The 27,073-nt window shown below is 40.5% G+C and overlaps 2 protein-coding genes across 3 annotated transcripts in view; both read left to right on the forward strand.

The window, feature by feature from the left end:
• Nucleotides 1–81: 81 nt before the first annotated feature.
• On the forward strand, nucleotides 82–7,755 carry tmem248 (transmembrane protein 248). The gene is made up of 7 exons (XM_057820817.1): nucleotides 82–413; nucleotides 963–1,121; nucleotides 1,187–1,475; nucleotides 1,556–1,706; nucleotides 1,824–2,007; nucleotides 6,342–6,485; nucleotides 6,553–7,755. Exons 1-7 carry the CDS (start codon nucleotides 411–413, stop codon nucleotides 6,571–6,573), a joined length of 951 nt encoding a protein of 316 aa, XP_057676800.1. The 5' UTR covers nucleotides 82–410; the 3' UTR covers nucleotides 6,574–7,755.
• Nucleotides 7,756–14,097: 6,342 nt separating this feature from the next.
• The window catches only part of doc2b (double C2-like domains, beta), a 169,422-nt gene continuing 156,446 nt past the window's right edge, over nucleotides 14,098–27,073 (forward strand). For both annotated transcript variants that reach the window (XM_057820225.1, XM_057820226.1), the window contains exon 1: nucleotides 14,098–14,597. In XM_057820225.1, coding sequence (XP_057676208.1) covers nucleotides 14,318–14,597 — 280 coding nt within the window. In that variant the 5' untranslated portion in view covers nucleotides 14,098–14,317. The remainder of the gene's footprint in view (nucleotides 14,598–27,073) is intronic.

A 27,073-nucleotide genomic window follows, 5' to 3' on the forward strand; every position in this document is an offset into this window, starting at 1 on the left:
TGGCTGACCCGTGACGACGTTTATCCAGGTTTGCTGACATAGCGTACGTAGCATCTAGCATTATATAATGATACCTATGACTCAATTTACCAGACTTGCACTGCGTCTGGGCGGAGTCGGGTACGCAGCTCACTTCAGTGATGCGTTTGCTGACGTAAACTACGCATAAACAAACATACAACAACGCCACCATACAAGAATGGGACGTGGTGGTCTCGGAAATACCTCCATTTACCACCGTCGGTTAATCTTCAGCGTTTTATCTAGGGGTGAATAGCTTTTTCCCCCAAACGAGGTCGGCGGCGGGCGGGCGGGCGAGCTTAGCATCGGGGCTAAGCTAGGCTAAACAGTTGCCTTTCGGTTTCTTTCGATTCCGCGGAGCTCCCCGCCAAGACCGCCCCCCGGAGAAAATGGTAAGTGACGACTTGTTTAGGCCACGAATTCTGAGTTTCACGGTCAGGGGTTGGTTTTGAGTGATTGACAGGGCCGAACAGGGCTAGCATTAGCTTAGCACACAAGGTGGACACGCTGCTCAGCAGCAACAAACACTTGACAACGCACCTTGAAATGATGCCATTTACTAAAGCTAACCAAAAGCAAACCATAATACATGAATTTAAATGTTTAAAAAAGCGCCATATTGAAGTACCGTGACTAATGGTGGACTAATTTGCCTTGGACGGGGGCAGAATGGTTGGTAAATTGCTTACTAAAAATTTCTAACCAAAGGCATATCTGAAAAGAGGAAGCCATAGACAGAGATGTGAAATTTTAAGTTAAATAATTAAAAAAAAAAAAAAAAAAACATTATAACGTCTTCACTGTCACCAATAAGATTACTATGTCATTTCTGCTCAGGAAAATGGATCTGTTTTGGAATAATTTATAATCCGCCCACTGGGGCTTTGCATAGAGCACCGTGATTAAGTCAAAATTGAGTCTCCCTTTGGTGGTGTGCCCAGGTGTACTTTTTGAACCCTCTGGAGAACCTTAGAAGCTCCATCAACAACCGCCCGCCACTGGTCATCTTTATGATCAGTGTCAGCGCCGTAGCCATCGCTTTCCTCACCATCGGCTACTTTTTTAAAATCAAGGAGATCAAGTCTCCAGAGTTGACCGAAGTGAGTTCATTCCTGTCAAAATGGTGGCATCTATCATGAAAGACTAACTGGATCGTACGTCTCAGGACTGGAACACGTTCCTGCTGCGCTACAACGAGTTGGACTTCTGCGTGTCAGAGAATGAGACCATCAAGCACGGCCTCAACGACTCCACCACGCCGGAGAGCCTGTCGGCGACCAGTGGGCAAGCGCGGCCTAGCACGTCAGCGCCACTACTCTCCGAGGAATCGGGCTCCGTCAACATCTCGGTGCCCATCACGCTCACACTGGACCCCCAGCGGCCCTTTGGCGGCTACTCTCGCAACATCACGCATTTGTACGCCAGCGTTTTGGGACAACAAGTGGGCCTGTCTGGTGAGACAGTATTTTTTATAATAGTCCAGAGCGAGTATTTTGATTTGGCATCATCCTGTATTATGAATATTGTTTTTCAGGCCGGGAAGCCCACGAAGAGATCAACATCACATTTACGCTGCCTGTGTCCTGGAACGCAGACGACTGCATCCTGCACGGCCACTGCGAGCAGGTGGTGTTCAGCACGTGTATGACCATTACGGCGGCCAGCAACATCTTCCCAGTCACAGTGTGAGTGACCCATCTAGACAAACACCGAATAGAATACACAGCAACGCAGAGCTACGGAACAAATCTGGGTGAAAAGTGACTAGAGTTGTTATTTGGGTTTTTTTTTGGCATTTGCAGGCAGCCGCCGCATTGCGTGCCAGAGACGTACACCAACGCCACATCGTGGTACAAGGTTTTCACCACAGTGCGTGACTCTGACACCAAGTACAGCCAGGACTACAACCCCTTCTGGTGCTACAAGGGTGCCGTGGGCAAGGTGTACCACGCCCTCAACCCTAAGCTCACAGTCATTGTGCCCGATGTGAGTCGATGGGGTTTACTCACTAATATTTAAAATTTTTGTGTTTGTGGCAAAAAGGGGGCCGTTCATGATTCATTTAAATTTTAATGAATCAATCTGCCCCAGTTGAACACATTATCTTCCCGTCTCCTTCATTTGCAATATGTGTATAAGGGTTAGGATTAGGGCTGTCCCAAACGACTAATTTCCTCCCGATTTGTCAGCCGACTATTTTTACGATTAGTTGACTAATCTAATTTTTATTTTATTTTATTTTTATTTTTTATACTAACTTAATAATGATTTTTTTGTTGAAGCTTCTTGGTTCACAAAAAACATTTTGGAACACCAAAATTCTTTTATTAACGTATGAATAAATAACATAAATATCAATAATAACTCACAAACAATGAGTTCAAATACCGCTGGCATTAACTACTGCAAAAAAATGTAAACGGAAACACTGTGACCTCACCTTTTTAACAGGAGTCAAAACAATTCTTACTCTTTTTGTGGTATGTCTATATTGTTCTAAATGTTAAAATGAATTGCAATGTCCCGGACAATCATTTTCACAATACTTTGTGTTTTGAGTTTAGATGCTCATTCTGGTGCGCATTCCACATTTTTGGGGGGAGGGGAAAAACTGTTCAACTTTTGTTTTAATCTGAAAATAGATAAGCAGAAGGCACACTGAAATATTACAGTTGTTTGGAATGAAAGGCACACATAGTCATAGTAACAAAAATTAAATATATAGTCAGGGGTGCACATAATTTTTTTGCCCAGGTTCTCAGAGGAGGACCTGGAGATGTGACTTGGTCCTCATTGAGCTTGAGAGCCGACCCGCCTGATGCGATAAATTTATGACAAGCTTTACTTAGAGCCAATTAACTTTAATTAATTATATTAACAATTAATGCTTGATTAACATCAACTGGCACAACAAAATTGCCATTACTTTGAAGTGAAATGTAAAGAAATAAAAAGCACCAATTCAAAATAAAGGGCATTATGCGGCTCCCACATTAACTCCAAGCCTTTTTAAAAGTGGGGTGTCCTCCTCATAAGACCTCATTGAACGTGCATGTTTAGCTTTGTAAAATGCGAGCAAAAACACGTTTGTCAGTGCATGTCGCTGTTCATTACCTTTATTCCGCCACTTGTCCAGAGGGCGAGCGGGGTCCTGTTTGACATCGATAGTTTGCTTAATTGCCACATGCTCTCTGTTTTTTTCGTGCTTTTCAAAGTTTGGATGGCTGAAATTCTTTGACCCTACATAAAATGCGCTGCTCTTATCGGCGACATTGGGATTCTCACAGCACATTTTGTACCGCATTTCCGTGCGAGCATCATTTGCTTCTAGCGATGGTACCTCCTACTTTTCAGCTAAAGTCCTTTTTTTCGGTAGCTCCGGTGACGTCTCTGTCGTCTGTCTGTCTTCTGACGGGGATGGGGGAACACGGAAGTAATTACTCAGTGTGGCCTGCCTCTTTGACATTTTGAGAAGTTATTTTCTCGTGTCCGCCGCAAATACGGTGGTCAGCCATCGGTACGCAAAAGCGTATGGAAGTCGTTGAGGGCCAGCGCGTTTGTCTACGTCCGGTACGCATGCGCGCATGCGGACCACTTATGTGCACCCCTGTATATAGTCCTAATTTGATAGTATACTACTATATGTATATTCACAATAATACTTTATAATAATAGAGTAACATTGGTGCAGTCATGGATTATAGTAAGCAGGCCAGTGCTGTGTTTCCATATACATTTTTATTAATTATTATTAAGTGTGAGCTTCCATGATCCTAATACCGTAAATACAATCTGCATGCTGTACACAGAGATGTCGAGATCTACAGCTTTCAGGGGCAGCAGCAGAGTAGATTAATACCATGAAGTACATGTGGAAAAAACTTAATGATGCAAGTTGAGAAGACGCACATAAAGGCAACTTCAATTTTTAAAAAAAATCATTAGAAAGTTTTATGGACTTACAAACCGCCAGTGTTTTTCAAGGACACTTCCGAGTATATCGACACACGACGAGTCTAACCAAATGATGGGCAGTAGACGTGCTGGGGTCCACATTGTCGCGGACAGCAAGGTCGCTGATAGCTAGAAATCCGAGCAGTTGTTGAACACGGCACGAGCACTACCTTGCTCATCTGCACATAACCAGAACTTTCTACCTACTCCTTCCTTCCCTCCTACTGCACCTCTGCCCGATTTCTCGCAGCACACCTGACGATCTCTCATGGCACACTAGTGTTGAAAAACACTGCGCTAGCTTGTTGTTTCTTGTTGTGTTCCAAAATTACACTTGGGTGATGGCGCTTCAAGTGTTCGTTCATTGCCGACGTGCTACGTGCGGGTATGCGAGCTCAGCTTAGCAAGGGTGGCACCCTCCACCATCTATTTTCCTTGAAATAATTCCAGGCTCTGGCCATTCTGGTCCACTTTTTTTCACCGCTTGCATCGCGAGCGCCCACCATTCTAAACTTTATCCGCATGTGATTTTTTTTTTTTTTTAACCCGTCATTACCCGTCGACGTATTTACGTCATCGATGACGTCGAAAATGTCGACTAGTCGGGACAGCTCTAGTTAGGATCTTCTGAGTACCTCACGATACGATTTGCGATGCAAGACTCAAGATAACGATTATCTCACGATATTGCGATCCAACAATTATCGATGCACTGGTCAGCAAACCATTCAACAATATTCATTATATTGATTTTTGGTCACTTTTTGTTCATTTTTGTGGCATTTCTACGTAATTTACTGTTTATTTTGGGGAATTTACGGATCACTTCTTGTTGATGTTGCGTGATTGAAGTGACCAGGCATGTCTCCAAATGAATAGGAAGTGACCTGTAAATGCCCTAAAATGAACATGAAGTGACCTATAAATGCCCCCAAAACAGGGAAAACTGGATGTGAATGCTCTGTTTCAGGATCATTGACGGCGCTATATGCGCTAGATCGTTTACCCTCCTAATAAAAATGGATTGGACATCTAGCGCCGTCAACGGCAGCCAATAAGCTTTCACAGACACTATTCAAGTGGAAGATTTTGGTAGCAACCTGTTGCCCCCCCCCAAAAAAAGAACAAAAAAAACGACACCTTTCTAAAACAATATATCGATTCTTGCCAGAAGTATATCGATAACCTTTTGGGATGCAAAGTATCGCGATGTATCACCATTCACATATATTGTCACTAAGCCTGTCGCGATATTAAATAAGTCAAATTATCGCACGGTAAATAAAAACGAGGGCGGTAAATTTCCCGGCTGCGATTTATCGCTACGTGCGTGCATACATACATTTGTGCGCTCGTGTACTGCGTGCACTCGGGACACATGCATGTTGATTGCACCGAGACTCCAGTAGCTTTCACAGATGTATATTGGCCATAGACACGCCGTAGAAATAAAGTTCAGACTTACAAAATAAGAAAACACTTCTTTATTAAACATTGTAAAACGTTGGCATTGCTGCATTGATGCTAATGGAAAAAAAGATGTACTAACCACTTTAGCCTGCTATAAAACATTGGCAGTCTTCTCCACAACGCAAAATTGCGGTTAAAAGGTAACACTTCAAACATGAAAACTTGCTGGATTAAAGAATTTGCAAGCGATGCGAACAAAAGGGAACATTTTTTTTACTGATACACATGCATAACGAAAGTGAAGTGCACTTTGTTTTTCTTTTTTACTAAGTGTAAGGCTTACGGTTAGTGGCTTAGAAAATGTACTTCCGGTGGACATTTCAAAATTAAAGCAAGTCATGTTCAGATTTCTGGAGACAATCACATATACTTCAGATTCTACACTAAGAATAAATCTAAAATGACACCCATTATGAAAAATCTGATTAGCAATGATAATATGATGTAATAAATAATAATAATTTGACTTCAAATTTGTTGCATGCACACTTCGCAGGACAAGATGACAGTCATTTTGGATAAAATTTACATTTTTAATGGGCTCAAATTGGTAGACAACAAAAATGACATTGGGTTTCTCACCTATTTCATATTCTGCACCTAACTAGCTTTAAAATGACTCATTATGCATTGTGTGTTTCATTAATATTTATCAATTTTAATGTAGTGTTTTTTTTATTTAAGAATAACAATTTATTGCATTTGAATCAGTGATTTATTTGGATGAATTGTCACTACATTTGTGGTTGAATAGGTTGAGAGAAAAAAAAGGGGGCAATAATATCGCACATCGGCAATAATTATGAGACAATATATATCGCCTACTAAAATTTGTTATCGCGACAGGCCTAATTGTCACGCCCCTAATGATTTTTTTTTTTTTTCCTCCTTCCCAGGACGACCGCTCCCTCATCAACCTGCACCTGATGCATACCAGCTACTTTCTTTTTGTCATGGTCATCACCATGTTCTGCTATGCCGTTATCAAGGGCAGGCCTGGTAAAGTGCGGCAAAGCAGCCCAGATTTCTTTCCTGAGAAGGTATCGCGCTCAACGCCTCAATCTCAGGAGGCTTGAATTTTATTAACTTGTTGTTTCTGACTTCCAGGTGGCACTTTCAGAAGGCTAATAAGGTACAAGAGCACCCTTTGAGGTAACATGACATCTCCCCAAAAAAATACAATAAAACAACGCAGCGACGTCTCACCGAGTTGCCAGGCGGACTCCCAAAAATGATTTCGAACCTCTGCTCGCAATGATGTTGGGATGGTCCAACCAAAGATACAAGTGCCTGCCATCTGTAATACAAATAGAACTTGATGAGGAACATTTAATTTTTTCTGGGTGGGGTGGATTACTGTTGATTTTTGCCTCTGGAGTCTTCCGGTGCCATATCGGGACAATGCAGTAGAGCGTCACTTCTGAGATACTTTTGTCGGAATAAAACACACAAGCAAAGACAAACAAAAGCAAAAGGGATACGAAGGAGCACTTTCCCAGGATTGGATGTATTTCTCTCACCACTGATAAATTGTTCGTGTCGGATTCGTAATTGTTAGTTGAATACTGTGGCTACCCAGTCGCAGCCTTTATTTGACATGTCCAGGATTGGGCCAAAGTAGTCTATGTTTAGTCAACACTAAAGCTAAAGGATTATCAGATCCAATTTCTAATTTTTCTGTCAGTCCAATTGTTAGTATGGGATTTTCTGAAGAATTTAACAGATGGGTGGACGGCGGCAAAAGATATATTCACTGAGTTCTTCCACGGCTCGAGTTAGCTGTAAAAATATATGATTCCCAACTCCTCGGGCGCCGTTGATGGTGCGGGATGTTGAATCAATTTTGAATACGAGGGTTTTCAATTCCTCTCTAGTCAAAATGGATTGGATTTCTATTGTTGTCAATGGCAGCCAATGAGTTAAGCAATCACCTTTATTTTATTTTTTTGAAGTTTGCGCTGATTTTGGCACAAGAGGAACTTGCCTTACCTGCGATGGGTGAACTTTGCGTAATTGTCGGTTACTTGTAAAATCCATGTTTGAATATTCATATCAACCTTCCTTAAATTATTTCATTTTTGAAATGACTTTCTTTGTTTGAATAGTTAGCGCACCTTGTAGATTTCTTGCACATTTTGACTTGATTTCCTTTTTTTTTTTTTTTTTTTTTTTTAAGTTCTATTCCTGCACCAAAAAAATCTTTGTATACTTATATTTATGATTAATGTAATTTATTTTTGTCTATAATGATGACATACGAAAGAAGCGAGTGTTTGGACCCGATTCTCTCTCATAAACATTTGACAATCATTTATCGGATATGTTGGATTTATCATTTGTTGCATTTTAATGATTAAGCGAAATCCCGCTGAAATCTGCCTTTTTCTGCATTGTTTTCATACTTCTTTGATTGACTTCCATATAAAGCGCCTGTTGAATGTACTTTTTTTGCCCCCTCAATCCTGCAATACGAAGTCATGACACCATTTCATCAATTTATTAAATGACCGTGTTGGCACAAATAGTGGCCCAGGGCGTTCATTGACTCAACTGTAGGTGACAAGCAGGATGTTGCAACTCATGTAAAGTCAAATTTGACTTAAATTTAAAAAGAAAAGGAGGAATATGAGTGAAACGTGGCAATTTTGTAAAGCCCATTGAATAGGAATTTAATTCAATTTGAATTTGCAAATCATTTAAATGAAAGAGGTTTTTAGTTGTATTTATTCATATGTTGGAATTAAATGATGAATGTTTAAAAATATATATATATATATATATACATTGAATTAATTCATAATGTTATAATTTGGGACTTAAAAACGATCCTTTAACTCAATAATTTTAAAGAATTTATCTTTTAAAATATATTCAATTCAACGCTAAATCAGTTCATTTTATTATACGTAGTTCTTAGTCATAGCTCAACCAAGGTGTAGTTTTTCTCAATAGTGTTCTCTCGTAATTGTAAAACTGGATTTGACTTTTCATTCTGTGTTTTAAAAAGTGTAATCAAATTACCTTGAGAATTTCCTCAAATTGCTAATGTTTTATATTTCAACAAATCATAATTTAACGAACAACACACCTATGATTCTTCACATGAATACAGTTTAGGTGCTGCCGTTTTGGTTAGCAACTGTTGCCACATTTTTTCAAATTATTTTTTGGGTATCGCATCCGCCAACTATTTCTGACATGGTATCCATCAAAGTACTTACATTAATTATTCTTTCGCATATTACATCAAACAGAAACCTGTATAATGACTCTTCTTTGTGTATAACAGTCAATTATTGCTCACTGGCTTTGGGTTTCTCTGTCAACTGTAAATGGCCTTATACGGAGTGTTAAAAAAAACACCGATACTGGCTTAATGCTCATTATACTCACTACCCACTTTTTTCTCTGATAGTTTCGCGTCCGCAGAGCTTGAGGCGAGTAGGAAGCCAAATGTGTGCCTTCTGCACTTATTCAGCTGTATCCCTCCCTGCACATATCTTGGACTGTAGACACAAACTTGTTTAAATTCACATAGAGAGTAAGTGACAGGTGAATAATGTGCTTATGGACTGCTGTAAATGAATACGTGAATTAAAGTACCTCAAAATCATACTGGTGCCTTAATTTCTAACTGCATATCCAAAAAGAAAAGAATTAAATCCCCCTCAGGGTAAATGTATTAAATATTTTTGCGTAATTTCAGTGATTTATTTTTTGTTTAAAAGCAGCTCATTGGGTTCCATCTTTACCACTAGGGGACACTGTTTCTTTTAAACCATTCGCTCCAACGGTGAGTGAAAGTAATCAGTGTATACTAGGATACATTTTTTTAACCTTAGTTAAACAAGGAAAAAATCTCGTTGAGATTAAAAATCTGATTTACAATAGAGCCCTACAGGCAGCAGGACGGAGAGTTGCACAAACAAAAAGGTAAAAACAAAGCACGACAAAAGTTGGCAAAATAATAAGGGGGGAAAAAAAAAAAAAAAAAAAAAAAACCAACCAGCAGTCATGGCATCTACAGCCGAATGTACTTGCTTCCAAGTATTTCAGAAGAGCCTTAAAACATCAAGTGACTCCAGATCCTTTAATTTTTGGGTTTTGTGCAACTCATTCCATGCAGAAAGGGCAGCATAGCTGAAAGCCCTGCTACCTCGTAGTGCATGGCGGACCCTCGGTAAAGTCAATAAAAACAAGTCCTGAGACCGAAGGTTCTGACTCCCAGTGCTTTTTTGAGTGAGATAATTCCCCAAATAAGATGGAAGCAGGCCAAAAATGGCCATATAAACAAAGACATGACAGTGAAAGAGAACGGGTTGACAGAGCAGACCATCCAACCCGGGCATACAAAAAGCAGTGGTAAGAGATTTGAGTTTTGTAATAAATCCATGCTCCATGCTAGCCAGTATCCAATGCATGAAGACAATGAGCAGATGAATGTAAATAAAGGACATTGCTATAGTCAAGTAAACATAAAAGTTGATTGAACAAGCCTCTTCTTAGAATCGAAGGAAAAACAGGTCTTGTTTCTGAAATAAAAACCCTATCTCAGCTTCCAATTTCTTGACCAAATGCTGAATATGAGGCTTAAAACTGAATTGTCATTTCAGTATCCAAGATGCCTAAATCGTGACACTGTCTCAGTTTCAGTACCCTGAACAGTCGCAATTCATAGGAGATTCACTGGCCTGTATTTCGCCTTTGTAAATGTCATGAATTTAGTTGTATCAGCAATTAAAAGAAGCTTCAAGTTAAAAAGGGTACATTACATTGGCAAAAGCAAGCTGTAACTGGCAGAGTGCCTGATTTAGAGTAGGCGTACAACCGTAAATTACAGTATCATCTGCATAAAAGTGAAAATTTGGCTTAACAGCATCAATGTAGATAATTAAGAGGCCTGAGCCCTGAGGCACACCCATTTTCAATATTGAGAAGGCTGGAGGTAACACTTTTGACCTGCACATACTGTGATCGGCCTGATAAATACAACTCAAACAACAAAACAGTCTGTTTTGAGATGCCAATGTTCACAAGTCTAAATAAGAATAGCATGATCAACTTTGTCAAAAGCCTTCAACAGATCAAGAAACAAGGCTGCACAGTATTGTTTTTTTTTTCATCTAAGGATTTAATTATGCTGTTTACTACCTTTAGGGCCGTTGTCATTGTGTTGTTTTTCTAAAACAATGAAAATTTGACAAGCAGTTGTTTGTTAATAAAAAATCTATGAGTTGATGACTCACAAGAGAATCCAGATTCCACAATTCTGATGTACAGAACTCTGTTTAATTCCGTTCCTTCATTATGAAGGCAATGAGTACTGCAGCTGCCACCAGATGTCGCTGCAGGATGCGTATGCTGTACGCGTTACATGTTATGTGATGGTACCTAGGCTTTCATCAGCAGGTAAATCAATCACTTTTACAACATTCCATTTCATCCATAGTTGATCTCAAATCAAACACTTTTGGCACCTTTTTTTTTTCTACAAAGGACACTTAATCAGCCACTCATAATGCCATCTACGAGTGACCTTTGATCAACCTGGTTGACCCAAAGTCTTGACCCTCGCCAGGCTTATCTGCAGGTCATCCATTTTGATGCATCCCTGCATTAATAAAATGTGTCACAACTGTCTTTACAAGTGACCCTAAACCCATTGCCCTTGTGCCAATATGGCATCCAAAGTGAGAAAAGAAACATTATACGAAATCACTCATGGCAGTTTCATCCACGTTACCCAAAATCAACACGGATGACACCCAAATCCATTAAACTCATAACTATATCATTCATAAGTGACTGCACATAAATGCAGGTGACCCAAACCACATCCCTAAATTAACTCACAACCAAATATAAACCCAAAATCCTCCTCACTTAAGCCACTTTCAGATTTATATCCTGGTAAATTACTGTGTAAGGTGACGCAGGATTTATCCTTGTCATTGCTTTTAGACATGGGGGATGTCCCGGGAATCACCCAAGTTGAACCTGGTCAGACTTGTCCATTGTTGGCAACTTGATGCTCTTTTTAAAGACAAGTTTCCGAGGTACTTCCGCATTTCTGCTCGCGACTTCCGTTTTACACATTCTCCAACCAAAACAACAATGGAGCTGGAGTGGCATTACTAATCAAAATCCCTCACAGAGACAATTTGGAAATACCGCATCCATCTGCCATCATCACGACAGGGAAGAACATCATGAAGAATTGGCTAAGAGTCGCCACAACCAAAGTACTTTAGTATTTGATTGATTTAATGGCAGTGGATGGAAACGCATTCTGGAACCTGAAAACCTTCGAGGCATTCAGCACATCAATGAAGTTGAATGTGTCCTAATACATGAATACGAGAATTTTGTGTTCATGAAGGCGGATGTGGAAACAAGACAGTGCCACCACCACAAATGTATGTATGTTCAATTTGACTACAATTCTGTGTGTTGCGTCACAGCTGACACTGCATTAGTTTTGCTAATTTTAACTGTACAACGATAAAGAAATTGAAAACACTCATCTACTACAAGTCATACACGGGCTTTTTTACCCTAAATGCATAAATGCAATTTTTACGTGTTTTTTTTTGTTTGTTTGTTTGTTTGTTTGTTTTACAGGTGGAAAACGCTATTAGGCAAGGGAAGACAACTTCATGTGCCTCACAACAATACTTATGGACATATATCAAGACTACGTGCATTCTACCTTGATGATGGAAGGCTCAATTTATGGTCCACCTTTGCTAATATTTTTCTAATCATTTTTAGAAATTGATATTTATTGACCTGTTGTGCACATGCACCAATTGTTATAAATAAGATGTGGACTCATGTCCAAAAGTTTTATTGTGATGAATGTCTGCAACAAAAAATGACATACTATTTGTGTTTATATGTACATGTGTCATGAGCTCATAATACCATAACAATAATGTAACCAGGTGAAAAATATCTTGTAGTATTTCCTTGTAACAAAATCCGTGTCAGAGCTTCAGCATTCGGCAACTGTAATATTATTTGTAATTTCACCTTATTTTGGTCACTCAAGTGGCCGGCGTATCAATCTACACTTCATGTTAGCAGGCTGCATAGATTGTTAGAATTTTGTCCACGAACAATTAACAAAGTGGTATGAATAAACATACAATCTTTTAGGTTTAAAGCAGAGAACTATATCCTGTGGGTAGTCAAAACATTCCACTTCCACCGTATATAAAGGCGCTTCCAGGAGTTGACACAACCACGCACAGCATAGAAAGTCGCGGAGCCTCATCTACGTCGTGCTGAATCCATTTTTGGAGATTCCGTGGGTTTGATTTTGCAGTTTACGCCGTCAGCACACCGCTTACTTCAACCGGACATCATGTTGTTCTGTCTAAACCGGAAGTCCTTAGCAGAAAATTTCAAAGATGCCGCCGTCCATGTTTCGCTCAGGAAACTTATGACCCATACATTACGTCATTTTTGGTCGGCATCGGCAACAAAATATACCATACATTTCCAAAGACGGATGATGGACTTTCTTCCTTTGCTTTAAAGCAGCGGCTCTGAAGCAATTTAATGTCGTTATGTTGCCAGTTTGATTTAGTGATCTTTCCAGTTTGCCATGTTGATTATAGCAATTGTTTACCACTTTTCGTCATGCTGTGAACAAAGAGGAAATTATGATCATCTCGCCATGATATTTACGTCATCAGCCTTAGCGCTGTGACCAGGGAATTAAACAGCTACTTTCACACATGCCGCGTCCCGGTTTAGTCCCAGACGATATACTCGGACACAACACAGTTAATGACCGTGTCAAGTCGACCCGGGAAATTGCTTTCAGACATAAGGGCAACCCGTTTAAATCCCAGGATTTAACCAGAGTTCAGCGTATGTCTGAAAATGCTCACAGGTGGTTGAATGGACTGTCTACTGATTGAAGGATTAGGGGTTCGAATCCAGCTCCCACTTGCACATTGTTATTGTGTCATTGGACAAGACACTGTGAGAACGAGTTAGACTGTAGACTGCCCAGGGCAGCTCTGGCTATCATACCATATCATATCGTCGTCTTTGAGTGCCATGCAGAGCACTTTCTAAACCAAAATGTAACTTTTAATAATCAGGCGACCCTAAATCATTTGCTTTTGCTACACATTTCTTAACTCGTTGGCTGCTGTTGACGGCAGTAGACATCCAATCCATATCAACTGTGAGAATTGGGAGTGAATGTTTCAGTGGCAGTGGCAACTGGCCCCCTCAGGCAAAACTGATTGGACGTCTATTGTTTTCAGTTGCAACTAGTAAAGTAGCAAGTGACCGAAAATCAAATTTGTATAATTTTACTCATCGGGTTGCGCAAGTTATTGTAATGCTTTCATTGAATCCATTCAGGTTATTCTCATCACACAAATGACCCTAAATGGCCCAGTGATTTCAACCATGGGTGACCCTCTGTGCTAAGTGATCTGATCTCTCCCCCCTTACTTTTAAAGTGAACTCGGACGTCCGCGAACTCGCCGTCGGTGACGTCGGAATTAAGCGGAGGTTCCTGTTTACCGGGCGGTTGCCGGGCAGCGGCATCAGCTCATCCCGCACCCCTCCCCGGTCGCCCCCCCTCCCCGGCTAATCCCTCCACTCTCCCCTCGTCGGCGCACTCCTGCCTCCGCTCTGGTGCAGATCGGCAGCCGTGGGTGGAGCGCGGGGTGTCTCCGAAAAGGAGAGCGGGAAGGCAGGAGGGGCGGCAGTCTGACGGCGCGGGGGTCTGAGGCTGTATCGCGCACGTCCACCCTAGAAGAGCTCTTTTTTTTATTCTTTTGTTTTTGCTGCTTTCTTTTCTGTGTGTGACGCGCTTGGGAGAAGGCTCCTGTCTTGGACCGCATGCATGACACAACGCAAAGGCGAGAAACCCACCATCAGCATCCAGGAGCACATGGCCATTGACGTGTGCCCCGGACCCATCCAGCCCATTAAGCAGATCTCGGACTACTTCCCCCGCTACCCCCGGGGCCTGCCGCCCGTCGGGGCCCCGTGCGCCGCCCTCTCCGCCGCCCCGGCCGCCGCCTCGGAAAGTGAGGACAGCCCGGACCGGGCGTTCGCTGGAGCCTCGGCTTCCAGGAGAGACGACGAGCCCGATGTGGAGGCGTACGACTCGGATGACTCCAGTAAGTGACGCGCTGTTGGTTGCCAGGCATCTCCTGCTGTTTTTTTTTATATACATATAAATCTTTTCCTTCTGCGTTGTGTGAGCTTCAACTGGCCGCATCAACGCAGACAACTGTTGCACTCGCTCACTCCCGTCCTCCGCTGCGCTCCATCTCTTGAGAGCTACGCCTCACATTTTATTGCGTTTTTTTCCCTTTCGGCGACTACTTGACGTTTTACCGGCTGCCTGCAATCTAAAGGGTGCATTTTTATCCACAGGTGACTAAAATGCTCTTACTATTTTAGAGCACACCGCAATCAAAACCTCTTCTCAAACGGCGCCCATCCTCCACTGCACTCCATCTCTTAGTGATGACATGCGGCTTTTTTTTTCGTAAATATGCGCACAGGTGACCCTAAATTGTGACAGGTTTATTATACTAGATGTCCCCTTAATCAATTTTAGAAGTAGTTTCATCAACAGGTGACTCAATATGGCATATGCTCCCAGCATTCTCTTCTATAGGTGACCCCAAAACCACTCACTGTTTCTTCCACAGGTTACCCGAAATCCAACCACTTGCATAAATATTATAGGATCTAATCTCTTAATTTAATTTGGCAACTAATAGGAAAGACTCTAAATTTAGGTAACCCTAAATGCATGACGCGTCTCCATTCCCACTCCCATCGGAATGTTGTGTCGATTTGTAATGTATCAACGTAGGTCAATAGGTCATTTTTATGAACAGGTGACCCGAAGTCACTCAGCTGGTTGCTCTTAGACAGCGTTTTGTTTTTGTTTTGTTTTTTTAGTTAACGATGGCGATAACGAAAATATTTCGTCAACAAACAATTTTTTTTCATGAAGATGACGTCACGATGAAGCGCTGAAAACAGTGTCTTGGGAGACTAAAACATAACGAGATGGATGCCAGTTGTCTGCTGACGACACGAGAACGTGATGAAAATTTGTCATATATTCACAATGTGTGATATTTTCTTATTGTATGTGTAGTTAGAATGCATTTAGCAATGTTTGGTCATGTCACTCATGTGACGTGCTGCGAGACGCAGCTGTGAATGGCCACGGCCGGACTTTTACGGGATTTTATGGGTGAAACACGGTAATATAACAAGGGTCGCGATGCAGAAATCGAAGACAAGATTTTCTTTCTTAAAATACTTAACCTTTAAAACGTTTTTTTTTTTTTTTTTTTTTTTTTTCAATTTTGCTTTGTTTGGATCGATTATCATCTAAAATATCGTGGAAAATGCGACAGTGACAAAAAAATACTATTAAGCGATAGTTATGAGGTAGCTATCCGTGACTTATTTACAGACACAATTTTTTCATTGTGACCTAATTTGTTTAAAAGTTTAGAGTACTGTATGCTAGTGAATAATATTATAGTCTTTTTTTTTTTAACTAAATATTAGACATCAATTAATGATTCTAAGCTAAAAAAGATAGACATTTTGACTAGTAAATATTAATTCTTTTTGGGGGGGGCGGGGTTGAAACAAAAGCGGTTGCGCAGTGTCTGTAAACCAGGGTCTCCAGGGTAAAACGGACAAATTAAAAATGGTTCGGGGGCTTAATGCGCCATGAAACTGCTACGACAGCATATAGACATATTGTTCTGTGAAACCCAACATTTCTTTTGGTTTAAAATACAACAATTTATTTTCAAGAGGGGCGCAAGAGCAGAAACGGCTTTTTCAACCATGTCTGTCTCTGTTTTCTGCCACATATAATTATACCTGAGACTTGGTGTCCATATATGACCCAAAATCAATCATTTTCATGGTGTCGGACCACCTTGTATTTTTTCTTTTTATACGATCGGAGGTTAACGTGACACAAATTGAGTTAATCCGGCTACGATGGCGTGCAGCAGCAGGTGGGGGGAGGGGGTGGGCGGTCGCGCAGGATTTAGGGCCACTCTAATCCCTGACTGGCCCAGAGAAGGGATGGTGATGGTGGTATTACTCATCATGTCCCTGGCGCGTGTTTTTCTCAGCAACATTATCTCGGGTCGCTTTCATCAAACGATGTGGCTTCGCTGTTGACCGACTCGCCGCTGTCACATGCAACAGGTGTCGGCCGGCCGGCCGCCGCGTGCTCACACCATGAGCGAAACCTTCGTCTGTTCTGTCCATCTCGCTAATAAGGCAATTAGTCACTCAGCAGATAATTACGCCACGGAAATCGCAACAGGCAGAAGACAAATATGTTTTGTGCTTGAATTTATTAAGTATAAAACAAAGCCGGAACATGATCCAGATAATCGAAGAATGTAGGACGGACAGAGATTAATTTTAGGCCGTTTTCTGTGAAAACATAAACTCATCTGGACGCCTTCACCTTCTTTATACACAACAATCATCCTCATCAAATCACTCGCATGCCAATTTCATGATCAGGCGTCCCCAAATCACTCGCATGTCAATTCTATACACGTGACATCCTAAATCGGTCACTCGCATGTCAATTTCATGATCAGAAGGGCCCTAATGCAACCACTTTGATGACAACTTATTGCACAAGTGACCGGATATCATTAATTCCAATGACAATTTTATACAGGTGACGCTAAGTTAGTTAGACTTGATTTCATGCAAGTTTCTGTTTGTTTTGACATTTTGCTGACATTTTTCTCTTGTTGTAGAAAAATGCAAAAACTTTTTTCTGTTTTTGAGATTTGACACCATTTTTATTTAGAGTTGCCTGATATTATTGGATAGCCGGTAATATCGGCCGATAAAAGCATTTTAAAATTATATCGCATAATATTGACATCGGTTTTTCATGATCAGTTTTAGGCCAATATTGTAGTGCTGTCATTATGCCTGCCGCTGTGTTTCTGGTGTTTTGCCCCCCTGCTGGCGCTTAGTTTTCAAAAGTTGCAGCCCTTTCTGCTGATGTGATCATATGTCGATGCTAGCTCAGAGTAACATCTGCAGTTAGTGTACCATAGCAGTTCTTGCTATCTCACCACGTTGTGTGTGCTTTATACAAGCATCACATGTAAGTTATATTCTTTCTTTGTTTTATATACATGAGCGTTGTGTAGTATAGTGTAGATGTGTGTATTTCGTTTCGTGTTTGTTGGTAAAATGTGGTTACATTATTTCATTGCTTGCAAGCTGTACTACCAGTTGCTATTCAAATTGACATGTGGTGTACACTTTGCTTTATTTGTGACTTTATTTAATATTATTGACACAGTGTTTTGTTGTTTTCAGTTTTACAAAAACGTATCAGTGCTCTTGTCAAGAGAAAGGTGACCACAGTAAAGCCAATTCAACTTAACTTCAGCATTTGACTTCACTTTAGAGCCTGATTTGTTCGCTATCTGTCGATTTGTGTACCCACAAACATATTCAGGACAGAGTAAGTGCCTTATTGGCACTTTTCACTTGCACTTGACTCCAAAAACTGATGTCTGCACTATTTTGATTTCAACAATAAATATAGTGGCACATTATAGGCATTTTTCCCATAACTTCAGTTGAAGTGGTTCTTGTATTTTTCTTAGAATTTTTATTTGGAAAATTTTGAAGTTGTTACATTTATCATTATTGAGGCATCCAGTGGGGCATTACGATACAATTAGCCATAATATGTTAAGTCCATGACCGCATATATCGGTATCGGTTTGATATCGGTATCAGATTTTTGGAGTTGGACAATATCAGGATATGGGTTAAAAAGTAAGTATTGGACAACTCTATTTTTTATTTCACTTTTTTTTTTTTTGCTTTAGTAAATTTTGCAAGGTTTAGCTTTTTTTTTTTTTTTTTTTTTTTAATTTAGATAATGTGAAGAACATTTCACTTCAATTTATAGTATAGATTTTGTATGCTTTTGAACATTTTATTTTTGAAGATTTACTGTAAAATGTTTTGGTGTCATGTTAAAAAAAAAAATCATTCACACCAATTTTAGATTTTGTTAAAAAGCACTTTGATTGCTCCAGCGCTTGTCACATGAAAATGAATAAAAAGTCCCCTCAAAGCAAAAGGATGGGCGGAATTGCTGGCATTATCCTTACGTAATGTGCTCATCCAGATGATGGGTCAGGGGTCATTCCTGATGGAGCAGAGCGGTTGAAAAGGTGTGGCACATCGCTCTTCAGTCACTATTTTTGGTCTTTTGAAAAAAAAAAAAAAATTAAAAAAAAATAATAATAAACTGAATGGAGCTTCCCTGTGTTGCTCAGTCATTCACAAGCAAAGTTGGGGCAAGGTTCACCACTTTGTGAGCAAGTGTGTGAGAAAATAGTCATGATAGGCAGGTGTGGGCAAACCGGTCCTCAAGGGCCAGAGTGGGTCCTGGTCTTTTTACAACTGATCCAGCACAGGCAGTTTAACCAATGAGGGGTCCGGGGAAACAAGAAATGCCTGACTGCAATCAACTGATTGCACTTTTAAGCAAGGGCTTAGGTTTGCATAGGGATGGTAGGGACATAACACTACCAACTTTTCACGATGCTCAAATTGTCTCCACCAACTTTTAAGCGACCTTATTTGCATTCTATAATGAGTTCAGTTATATGGGTAATTTAGATTGTCTTCCCATATGTTGTAAGGATAGAATAGACCCAACCATTATTAAGTGAATTATTTTCATTATGTTCAGACTTAAATTTATCCCTTTTCACTTGCTGAATGTGACGGTCACCCCCCCCCCCCCCCCCCCCCAAATGCCCGTTTGATGGACTGATGACTTGACCCCCCGCCCCCTCCTCCTGCCAAACAGACGCACTCACACAAGCCTGCCGAAAGAAAAAGAACATGCCGCCTCCTCCATCCCCTTCAAAGAGGAGTGATATTACAAGTTTTTTTTCGGCCGGCACAAGCCACTGTCAGTAAACGTAAAAAGACGTTATTGCGGTGGAGGTGGGGGAAACACCACTGATTTTGCTACTAAAAGTCTGACCTGCATCAGAGTTGAGAGAGCATAACATTAATCTGTGTGAACTTGCTAACCAGCAGAACTACTGCGGCCAGGCCAACATCCACAAGGAACAACAAAGTCAAGCTAGCCGTTCCTCATTTGGATCATTGTTTGCATTATGTGCAGTATCGTAATGCAACGCGGTGGCTTCAGCGTGAAAGTCCCAAGAATGGGTCCACTTCAGAAGGACACTAACATGAACATGAACTGACATGAAAAAAAAATCTGAGAAATGAAATCACACATCAGAATTTCATGAGAGTACTTTGGTACGAGTCTTGGGGTAGTCTAGGATGCCTCAGATGTTGATCGGTCCTTGGATATCTCGATTTTTTTTTTTTTTTTCATGATTTTTTTTTCCCAAAATCACTTTTATATTACAATACTTTAGTTTGAGTCTAGGGGTGCCCCAGTGTCCTCCAGAAGTGGAACCATTATTGGATAGCTCCCCGATTGTTTTTTTAATGAAGGGACTTGCACTTTAAAATGTTTCTTTTGTAGTTTTTCAAAACAAAGGTTTGAATCAAACGCATCACGTAAACCAATACACATAAAAGTATATGGCGGAAAACACTCAGGTGACTTGAAATTCCGCTCTGAGACCCCCAATTTGGCCAAATTTCAAAATTGTCCGATACGCATGTGTGATACATCATTGGAAAGCTTAAAATCTCAATTTTCTGGGGGAAGAAATATTTTAAACAGCAAAACCCTATCTGGAGGTGAGAGCATGCGAGAGCAGAATTACAGACGCCATGACTTTAACGAAATATTATTGCGTACTTACCTTGTTTCGATCCAAACACTCCATGTAGCATATATCACTGAGTGTCAAGACACCCCAGCTGTGAACATTCACAGCTGGATTATTTTGGGATTTTATGGGTGAAACATGGTAATATAACAAGGGTCGCGATGCAGAAATAGCAGACATCAAGGAGTGGTAGAGATGTTCTTTTTAATATATTTACCCTTTTAAACGTTTTTTTTTTCCCCATTTGTTTTGTTTTATTTATCATCTAACATATCGGACAAAATACGACAGTCACAAAAAAAAATACAATAAAGCGATAATTATGAGGTAGATATCCGTGTCTTTTTTACAGACGCCATTTTTTTTCATTGTGACATTATATGTTTAAAACTTTAAAATATGCGAGTGAATAATTCAAAATTTTTATTTTAAAGTCGTTTTTTTTTTTTTTTTTTTTAACGAAATATTAGACATCAATTAATGATTCTAAGCTAAAAATGACAGACCTTTTGAATAATAAATATAATTACCTTCGTTCTATGGCTGGGTTGAAATAAAAGTGGTCGGGCGACGTCTGTAAACGGAGGTTTCCAGGGTAAAACGGACAAATTAAAAATTGTTTGGGGGCTTAATGTGCCATGAATCTGCTATGGCAGCATATAGACATATTGTTCTATCAAACACAACAGTTGTTTTGTCTTAAAATACAGCAGTTTCTTTCAAAGAAGAGTGCAAGAGCAGAAACTTTTCAGTCTTGTCTGTGTTTTCCACCATAAGTCAATACAGATTTATTTTGCTTTGATCATTTTGCCTACCAATTAATTAGGATCATATTCATGAGAAATGTGGCCCTGACACCTGTTCAATAATCTGTTTGGTTTTATGAATGTCCCGTCCCCAGCAAAAAAGTGTACATGCACGTTATTCTGTTATATCGTCCCTACCAATGTTGAGACCAACCTATACCCTTGCTTGTAAGACACCTGATTGATGAAAAGAGGTCCTCTTGATGGTTGCAGCGAAAACCCGCACCCACTGCTGCCCCTTGTTGAAATGTTTGCCAATTGGTTTAGCACAGGTGTCAAACCGATTCCAGAAAGGGCCTAGTGGGTGCTGGATTTTGTTCCAACCGATTATGCGCAGAGACTTTAACCAATGAACTTCCTGCTGAAACAAGCAGCACCTGACAAAGTTTAACTGATTACACATGTAAAAGATCTAATTGGTGAAAAGGTGTCCTCTTCATTGGTTGGAAAGCAAACCTGCACCCACTAGGCCCTTTCTGGAATCGGTTTGACACCTGTGGTTTAAGGTTTATTTAATTTATAGGATTTTAGCATTTTATTTCTCAGAGTATTTTAGAGTGGATTGATGTGAAGGTCCACAAGCAGTTTCAGTACAAGATCGACAACGGGTCGCCCTGACGCACGTAGAACAAGAAAATGTGAAAATTTCACCCCAAGATATCATCGCTCTCACCACTCAAGAGGTCTTCAGTATTTTTCTTCTGGTCCTAAAACTGACTGGATGTTGCTAGCCTTAAAGGAAAAAGGGGCTCTTATGAGGGGATCCAAACAGTAAGACCCACCCCCCCCCTTCCCATCCACCTCTAGCAACTAACAATTGCCTTTGAAGCTTATCTCTGCCAAACACAAGAGCGTTGTCTGTTCGGTGGGTCACGCCCGCTATTTCTCCCCAGCCCGGCGAGGACGTGATAGCCTCGCCCGCCGCTAATCGGCCTCTGGGTCTCTGCACTTCAATTAAGAAAGTCAAGGTTGAGCTGCAATGAGTCGCATGTGGGGCAAAATGGTGCTTTTATGCAGATTAGCTGCCACCAGAGCGCCGCGCTCACTTCCGTTCGCAGGGGACTCCGCCCCACCCAGTCCCTCAGGAAGCGCATGTACCGTACTGAGTCTCGCGGGACCGAGAACTGACAATCTGGGCCTCAGCTTCTTTGTTGCAGTCACAAACATTCTCATTTGTTCCCAGGCAAGGAAAGAAGGGATGCCCTGTATGATAGATTTCGACTTTCCACGGTCTGGTCTTCGGAATTTTTTCTTTTGAGTATTTCTAAAGTGCAAGCAGTAAAGGGTAAATTCAGTCTCCGCTTCCCTTGAGTCGACAGTGCGCACTCACCAAAATGAAAAGCCATCGTCTGAACAACTTCCAGCCCCCCCTAAAAAGGACAGATGAATGAGCAACTTGGCGTGTTAATGAGGCGGCGCTAATCGAGGCCGCGTTTGGTCGCGGCGGTTCAAAGCTTTCACAACGTCGCCGCGGGATGCCAACTAAAGGGACGAACGCTACGACTTTAACATTTTAATTGGGCTTTTAGCCAAATGGCATTCAAGCGAGCTGGTAGTGGGGTGCCAAAATGGCTGCGTGAGATAATTTGGGGTATCATTTCAAAAACATATAAAAGCTGTGATATCCATAGACAAGTTCTTCAAAAGAAACATTGCTATTTAATTGTTAAAAACTCATTTTCATTGAATGCCTGTAAAAACAACTGCTACGGGGTCTTATATCACACTGAAGGTGGGCGACTCAGAATTTAGCCTTGTTTCTATACTGTAAAAATGCACAAAAAACAACTTCGAAATCTGTGACTCTGGTTCCAAACACGCTTTATTTAATGCCGAGAGCATCGATGAATATACATTAAGAGAATGCCCGTTTTAAATGTCAGAGACGACGGCATCAACGCTGCACTTTTCAATGTATCTGATGACATTTCATTGGCATTAGGTCCCAGCATGCAAATAGAGGCTGCGCTAAACCGCCATCAGGAAGGTACTTACTTGTGTTTAAAAAAACGAGTCATCACGATGGGAAAAACAGGCAACATAGATGGTTTGTTATTTCATTGCTTGCCATTGACGATTGTAGACATACATTTCGTTTGAACTAGGGATGTCCCGATCCAGGTTTTTGCACTTCCGATCCGATACCGATATTGTTTTGCACTTCCGATCCGATACCGATACTGGCCGATACCCATATCGGCCTATCTGAGCGTGTGTTAAAGTTTAAAGTTATTTAGCCTCCTTACTTAGTTGTCAGACTCATGTTGAAAAAGGTTTTAGTACTCTTGATAACAACTAGCCAGCTGAATTAGGTGAATTTGAGTAACACACAACGGTTGGTAACAAGAAACTGACCTGTTTATTCAGTGACAAACACAAAACATTATAAATAACAAACAGAAATGGCATAGTCAGTCAGTAAAACGTGCAAATAATATCGTAAACTGTCTTAAAAAAGCAAAACACACAAACAACCTCAGTGGAAAATCCCACAAACCCCCCAAGCTATTAGATGCTTTTAATGTTTCCTGCATTAGTTACAAAAATTTTATAAAAAGCCTCTCAGGTTTAAATAAATGACTATTTCAGTATCAAGTTAACATTTTAAAACAGTAAATAAAATACTCAAGTCCCCATTCTGTATCAGCAGCTTTAAACTACATTCAATTCATTTAATTTTGGAATCAGCTATTAAACTTGTTAAAATTGCCCGTTATTCCAGAATTTCCCTTCTGTCTACTTTCGACTTGTGAAAGTTTTAAAACTGTTTTGAAGATAGATTCAAGTCATTATTTTGCCGATTTAGGAGTATTTTAGATAAAAAGTTAATTAGGTTCGCGTGGAAGGTTCACAACAGCCTACTAGGGAAGTCTCCTGCTTCAAGATGGCAGCTGTTTACTAACACAACTAGTTTTCAATACTTCAATGTTGCTAACGGCGTTGAGTCTGTCATTTTGCATCTAGTTCTATATACATATGATATCTTTTATCTACAGTAAAAACAATGTTGACGTAGTTTCTAGCGGCTGTCAGCAGCAGTCAGGTATTCTTGTGTTTTTTTATCCAGCGGCATGAGTTGAGCTAAAGCCGTGAGTTAAGCATTGGCATTACCCGGGTCTATGACAAGCATGTTGTTTACTCTCGGGATGCAATGCGGTCCGTTTCTCATTGCGTCCCGAAGACCGCGCTGTGTATTAGTTCCGCTTTACTTGACATATTTCAATAATCGGAATTTGGATGTTTGTGAACCGTTCTCGAATCTTCCACGGCCGAATCGCTCAAGGATGTAATGACGGCTGGGCATGTGGTACCGTGGTTCTAAGTGTTGGATGGTGCGTCTTTACTAACGAGAAATAATGGCTCATCATCCAGAATGAATTCTTCGGCAATGACTCTTGTTATTCCCTGGGCTTTAGGACTGTCAAGTGCCAGTTTGTCACGCAGAGCAAAAATTTCTGCCAGTGTTAGTTGTGTTGGACCTTTCTTTTTGACTTTGGTTTTCTTAACACACTTCTTATATTGTTTGTGGTAGTATTTCGCTAAATGCTTGATTAGGTTGGTTATATTAAAACTTCTTACAGCTTTACCGCCACGCTTGACTTTATTGTGGCATATGTTGCACTCTGCCTCTTTGTCTTTGTCGTCCTTTAAGGTGAAATGATCCCACACAGCTGACATTTTTACCGATGAAGTCTCTCGGTAAATTGGGAGACGGTAATGTAAATGTGGTGTGTTGAAGGTGTGCCGTAAAATGCGGACCGGATTTCAGGGAAAACGAAGCAAAAACTGGAATGGATTATGTAAATCGGTGCGCTGGAAAACCCGGACTATTAAAAAAAACTGGATCGGAAGTCTGGATTGGAATTTTTCCATGTTGGCTGATCCGATACCGATGCGGATTTTTTTGCCCATATCGGCGTCCGATCCGATCCATATAACAGATCGGGACATCTCTAGTTTAAACTAGTAGGACTGGCTGTCAATGCTCATCTTTCAGTGCTATAGACAGCGCTATTCCTTTTTGACTGGGAGGGGCGAATGAAAGGAATTGGACATCTAGTGCCGTCAACAGCAACCAATGAGTTAAGATGCTCTTCTTTTTCAATAACAACTTTGTCTTCAGATTAAATATATCATAATTTACTGATATTTTCATTGGCGCGGGAAGTGGAGTACTGAGGGTGCTGCAGCACCCCCTGGTGTTTCGGCAGATCCTTTTTATGTGTTAAAAATAAACTAAACAAAATCAATAAATAAAACATGTTGAAACAATAGTGTATTTAATTTTGGGGATTAAATATATACGTTGAAAACGTTTTTTTTGTTAATAACTCCACCTGACACCTTGCTTGCTTACCGGATCACATTGAATAAGGCGCTATTAGTAAACTCTTGACAGAGGAGGCGTTAAACATGGCACAAAAACAAGTTTGGGATTTTTCTGTACAAAAGCAGTGACATTTAGGGGCCGTTTACATGGTGACTCTCCGAGAATACGAAAAATGTCAATTTTGCATTTATATGGGCCCCGCTCCATTCCGAACAATGTCGAAATTCCGCATGAAAACGATGTTGTATTCATGCCACGCCCTAGGGGGCAGTGCAGATTTACCAGGCGACGGCAAGTGATGCACTTTGACCCCAACAAGCTCCTCAGCCCCGAAAAAAATATGCCCGCCCACTTGAAGCAATGGCATTTTTCTTTTGTTCAAAAAGGCACAAAAATGGAAACATTTAACATATTTAATTAAAAAAAATATTATTAAAACAATTTAAAGCTGGCATTCCGCCATATTTACTGTTTTAATGTTCAGTAGCACCGCTGCGCACGCCCAATGTGACGCGTACGAGTGCTGACGTTATTGGCGTGGTCTCGCGCCGTGGGAGCTTTTGATATTCATATGGAGCAAGCCCCCCTCAAACCCCCGCAATGGAATTCTTCCACTTTGGAGGCAGGATTCAGAATTTTTCGTCTTCGCTTTCCGTCTGCGCCGACACCATATGCACGCGAGGCGATTCCGCTACTCAGTCATTGCGTCTTTGTGTCGCAGAGTCACCATGTAAACTGGCCCTAAATTTCAATTTGAGGTCGAAAATGATAAATGATTTGTCTTTGGTGTCCTTAAATAGGTAAGGCATGCTTTCATTGTAGCCATATTATTGTTGTTGCTGTCGAGCTGCCACCGTGCAGAGCCTTTTTGGATATTCTTGTGCAATTTATTTTAGTGTTGTGAATAGGGGGTGTTAAACCGAGGCTTATTGGCCCTTTTAGTAACTTTTTTGTTAAAAGAAATAACCTTTTCATTGTTGGATTAAACACAGTTAACTGTAAACCATTACCAGTGAACGTACACGCCCACATGAGATATAAGACAAATGTGTTCGTGCGTCATTGCACTGTCTAGCTGCGGGGATTTTCATAATAATACTTGGGCAGTTTTATTTCCAATACAAAAACTCCAACACACACTGTAGGTGAAATAGAATGCTGTCTTCTGCTGTAGCCTAATATTAGTACGTAAACTGTCCATGATGCGTCTGTACTGCCATTGTGCACAAATTTGGACCGAAACGTGTGTTTAGGGATGGGGAAAACCAAAAAAGATCTTCAGCACCCCCTGCTGTGATTGACTTCCAGCGCCCCTGGATATTTTCAAGCAATTAAAAAAAAAATAGATTGTAGGCAAATAAAAACAAAAATCAGGAAATATAAGAATTTACAAAAAATGCAAAAGCAACAAATTTTGGGGGGAAATATAAGAAATGAAAAAGATTATTTTTGAAATGAAAAAAATGTCAAATTATAATTTAATACAATCTTTGAGATGTGTACAAACGTTGTTAGAAAATATCTTAGTTTCCCAAACCAAGCAACAACCTGAAATGCTCACAAACGAAAAAAAAAAAAAAAAAAAAAAAACAATAATAGGGCTGTCAAACGATTAAAATTTTGAATCGAGTTAATTACAACTT

This window comes from Corythoichthys intestinalis, chromosome 18 (assembly GCF_030265065.1).
Source record: "Corythoichthys intestinalis isolate RoL2023-P3 chromosome 18, ASM3026506v1, whole genome shotgun sequence".
Classification (NCBI taxonomy): Eukaryota; Metazoa; Chordata; class Actinopteri; order Syngnathiformes; family Syngnathidae; genus Corythoichthys; species Corythoichthys intestinalis.

What these genes read in the sequence shown, in the direction of transcription:
- tmem248 (XM_057820817.1), top strand. An exon ending in AACATCTTCCCAGTCACAGT is followed by an intron (nt 1,707 to 1,823) that starts GTGAGTGACCCA and finishes TGGCATTTGCAG; the next exon opens with GCAGCCGCCGCATTGCGTGC. An exon ending in TCACAGTCATTGTGCCCGAT is followed by an intron (nt 2,008 to 6,341) that starts GTGAGTCGATGG and finishes CCTCCTTCCCAG; the next exon opens with GACGACCGCTCCCTCATCAA.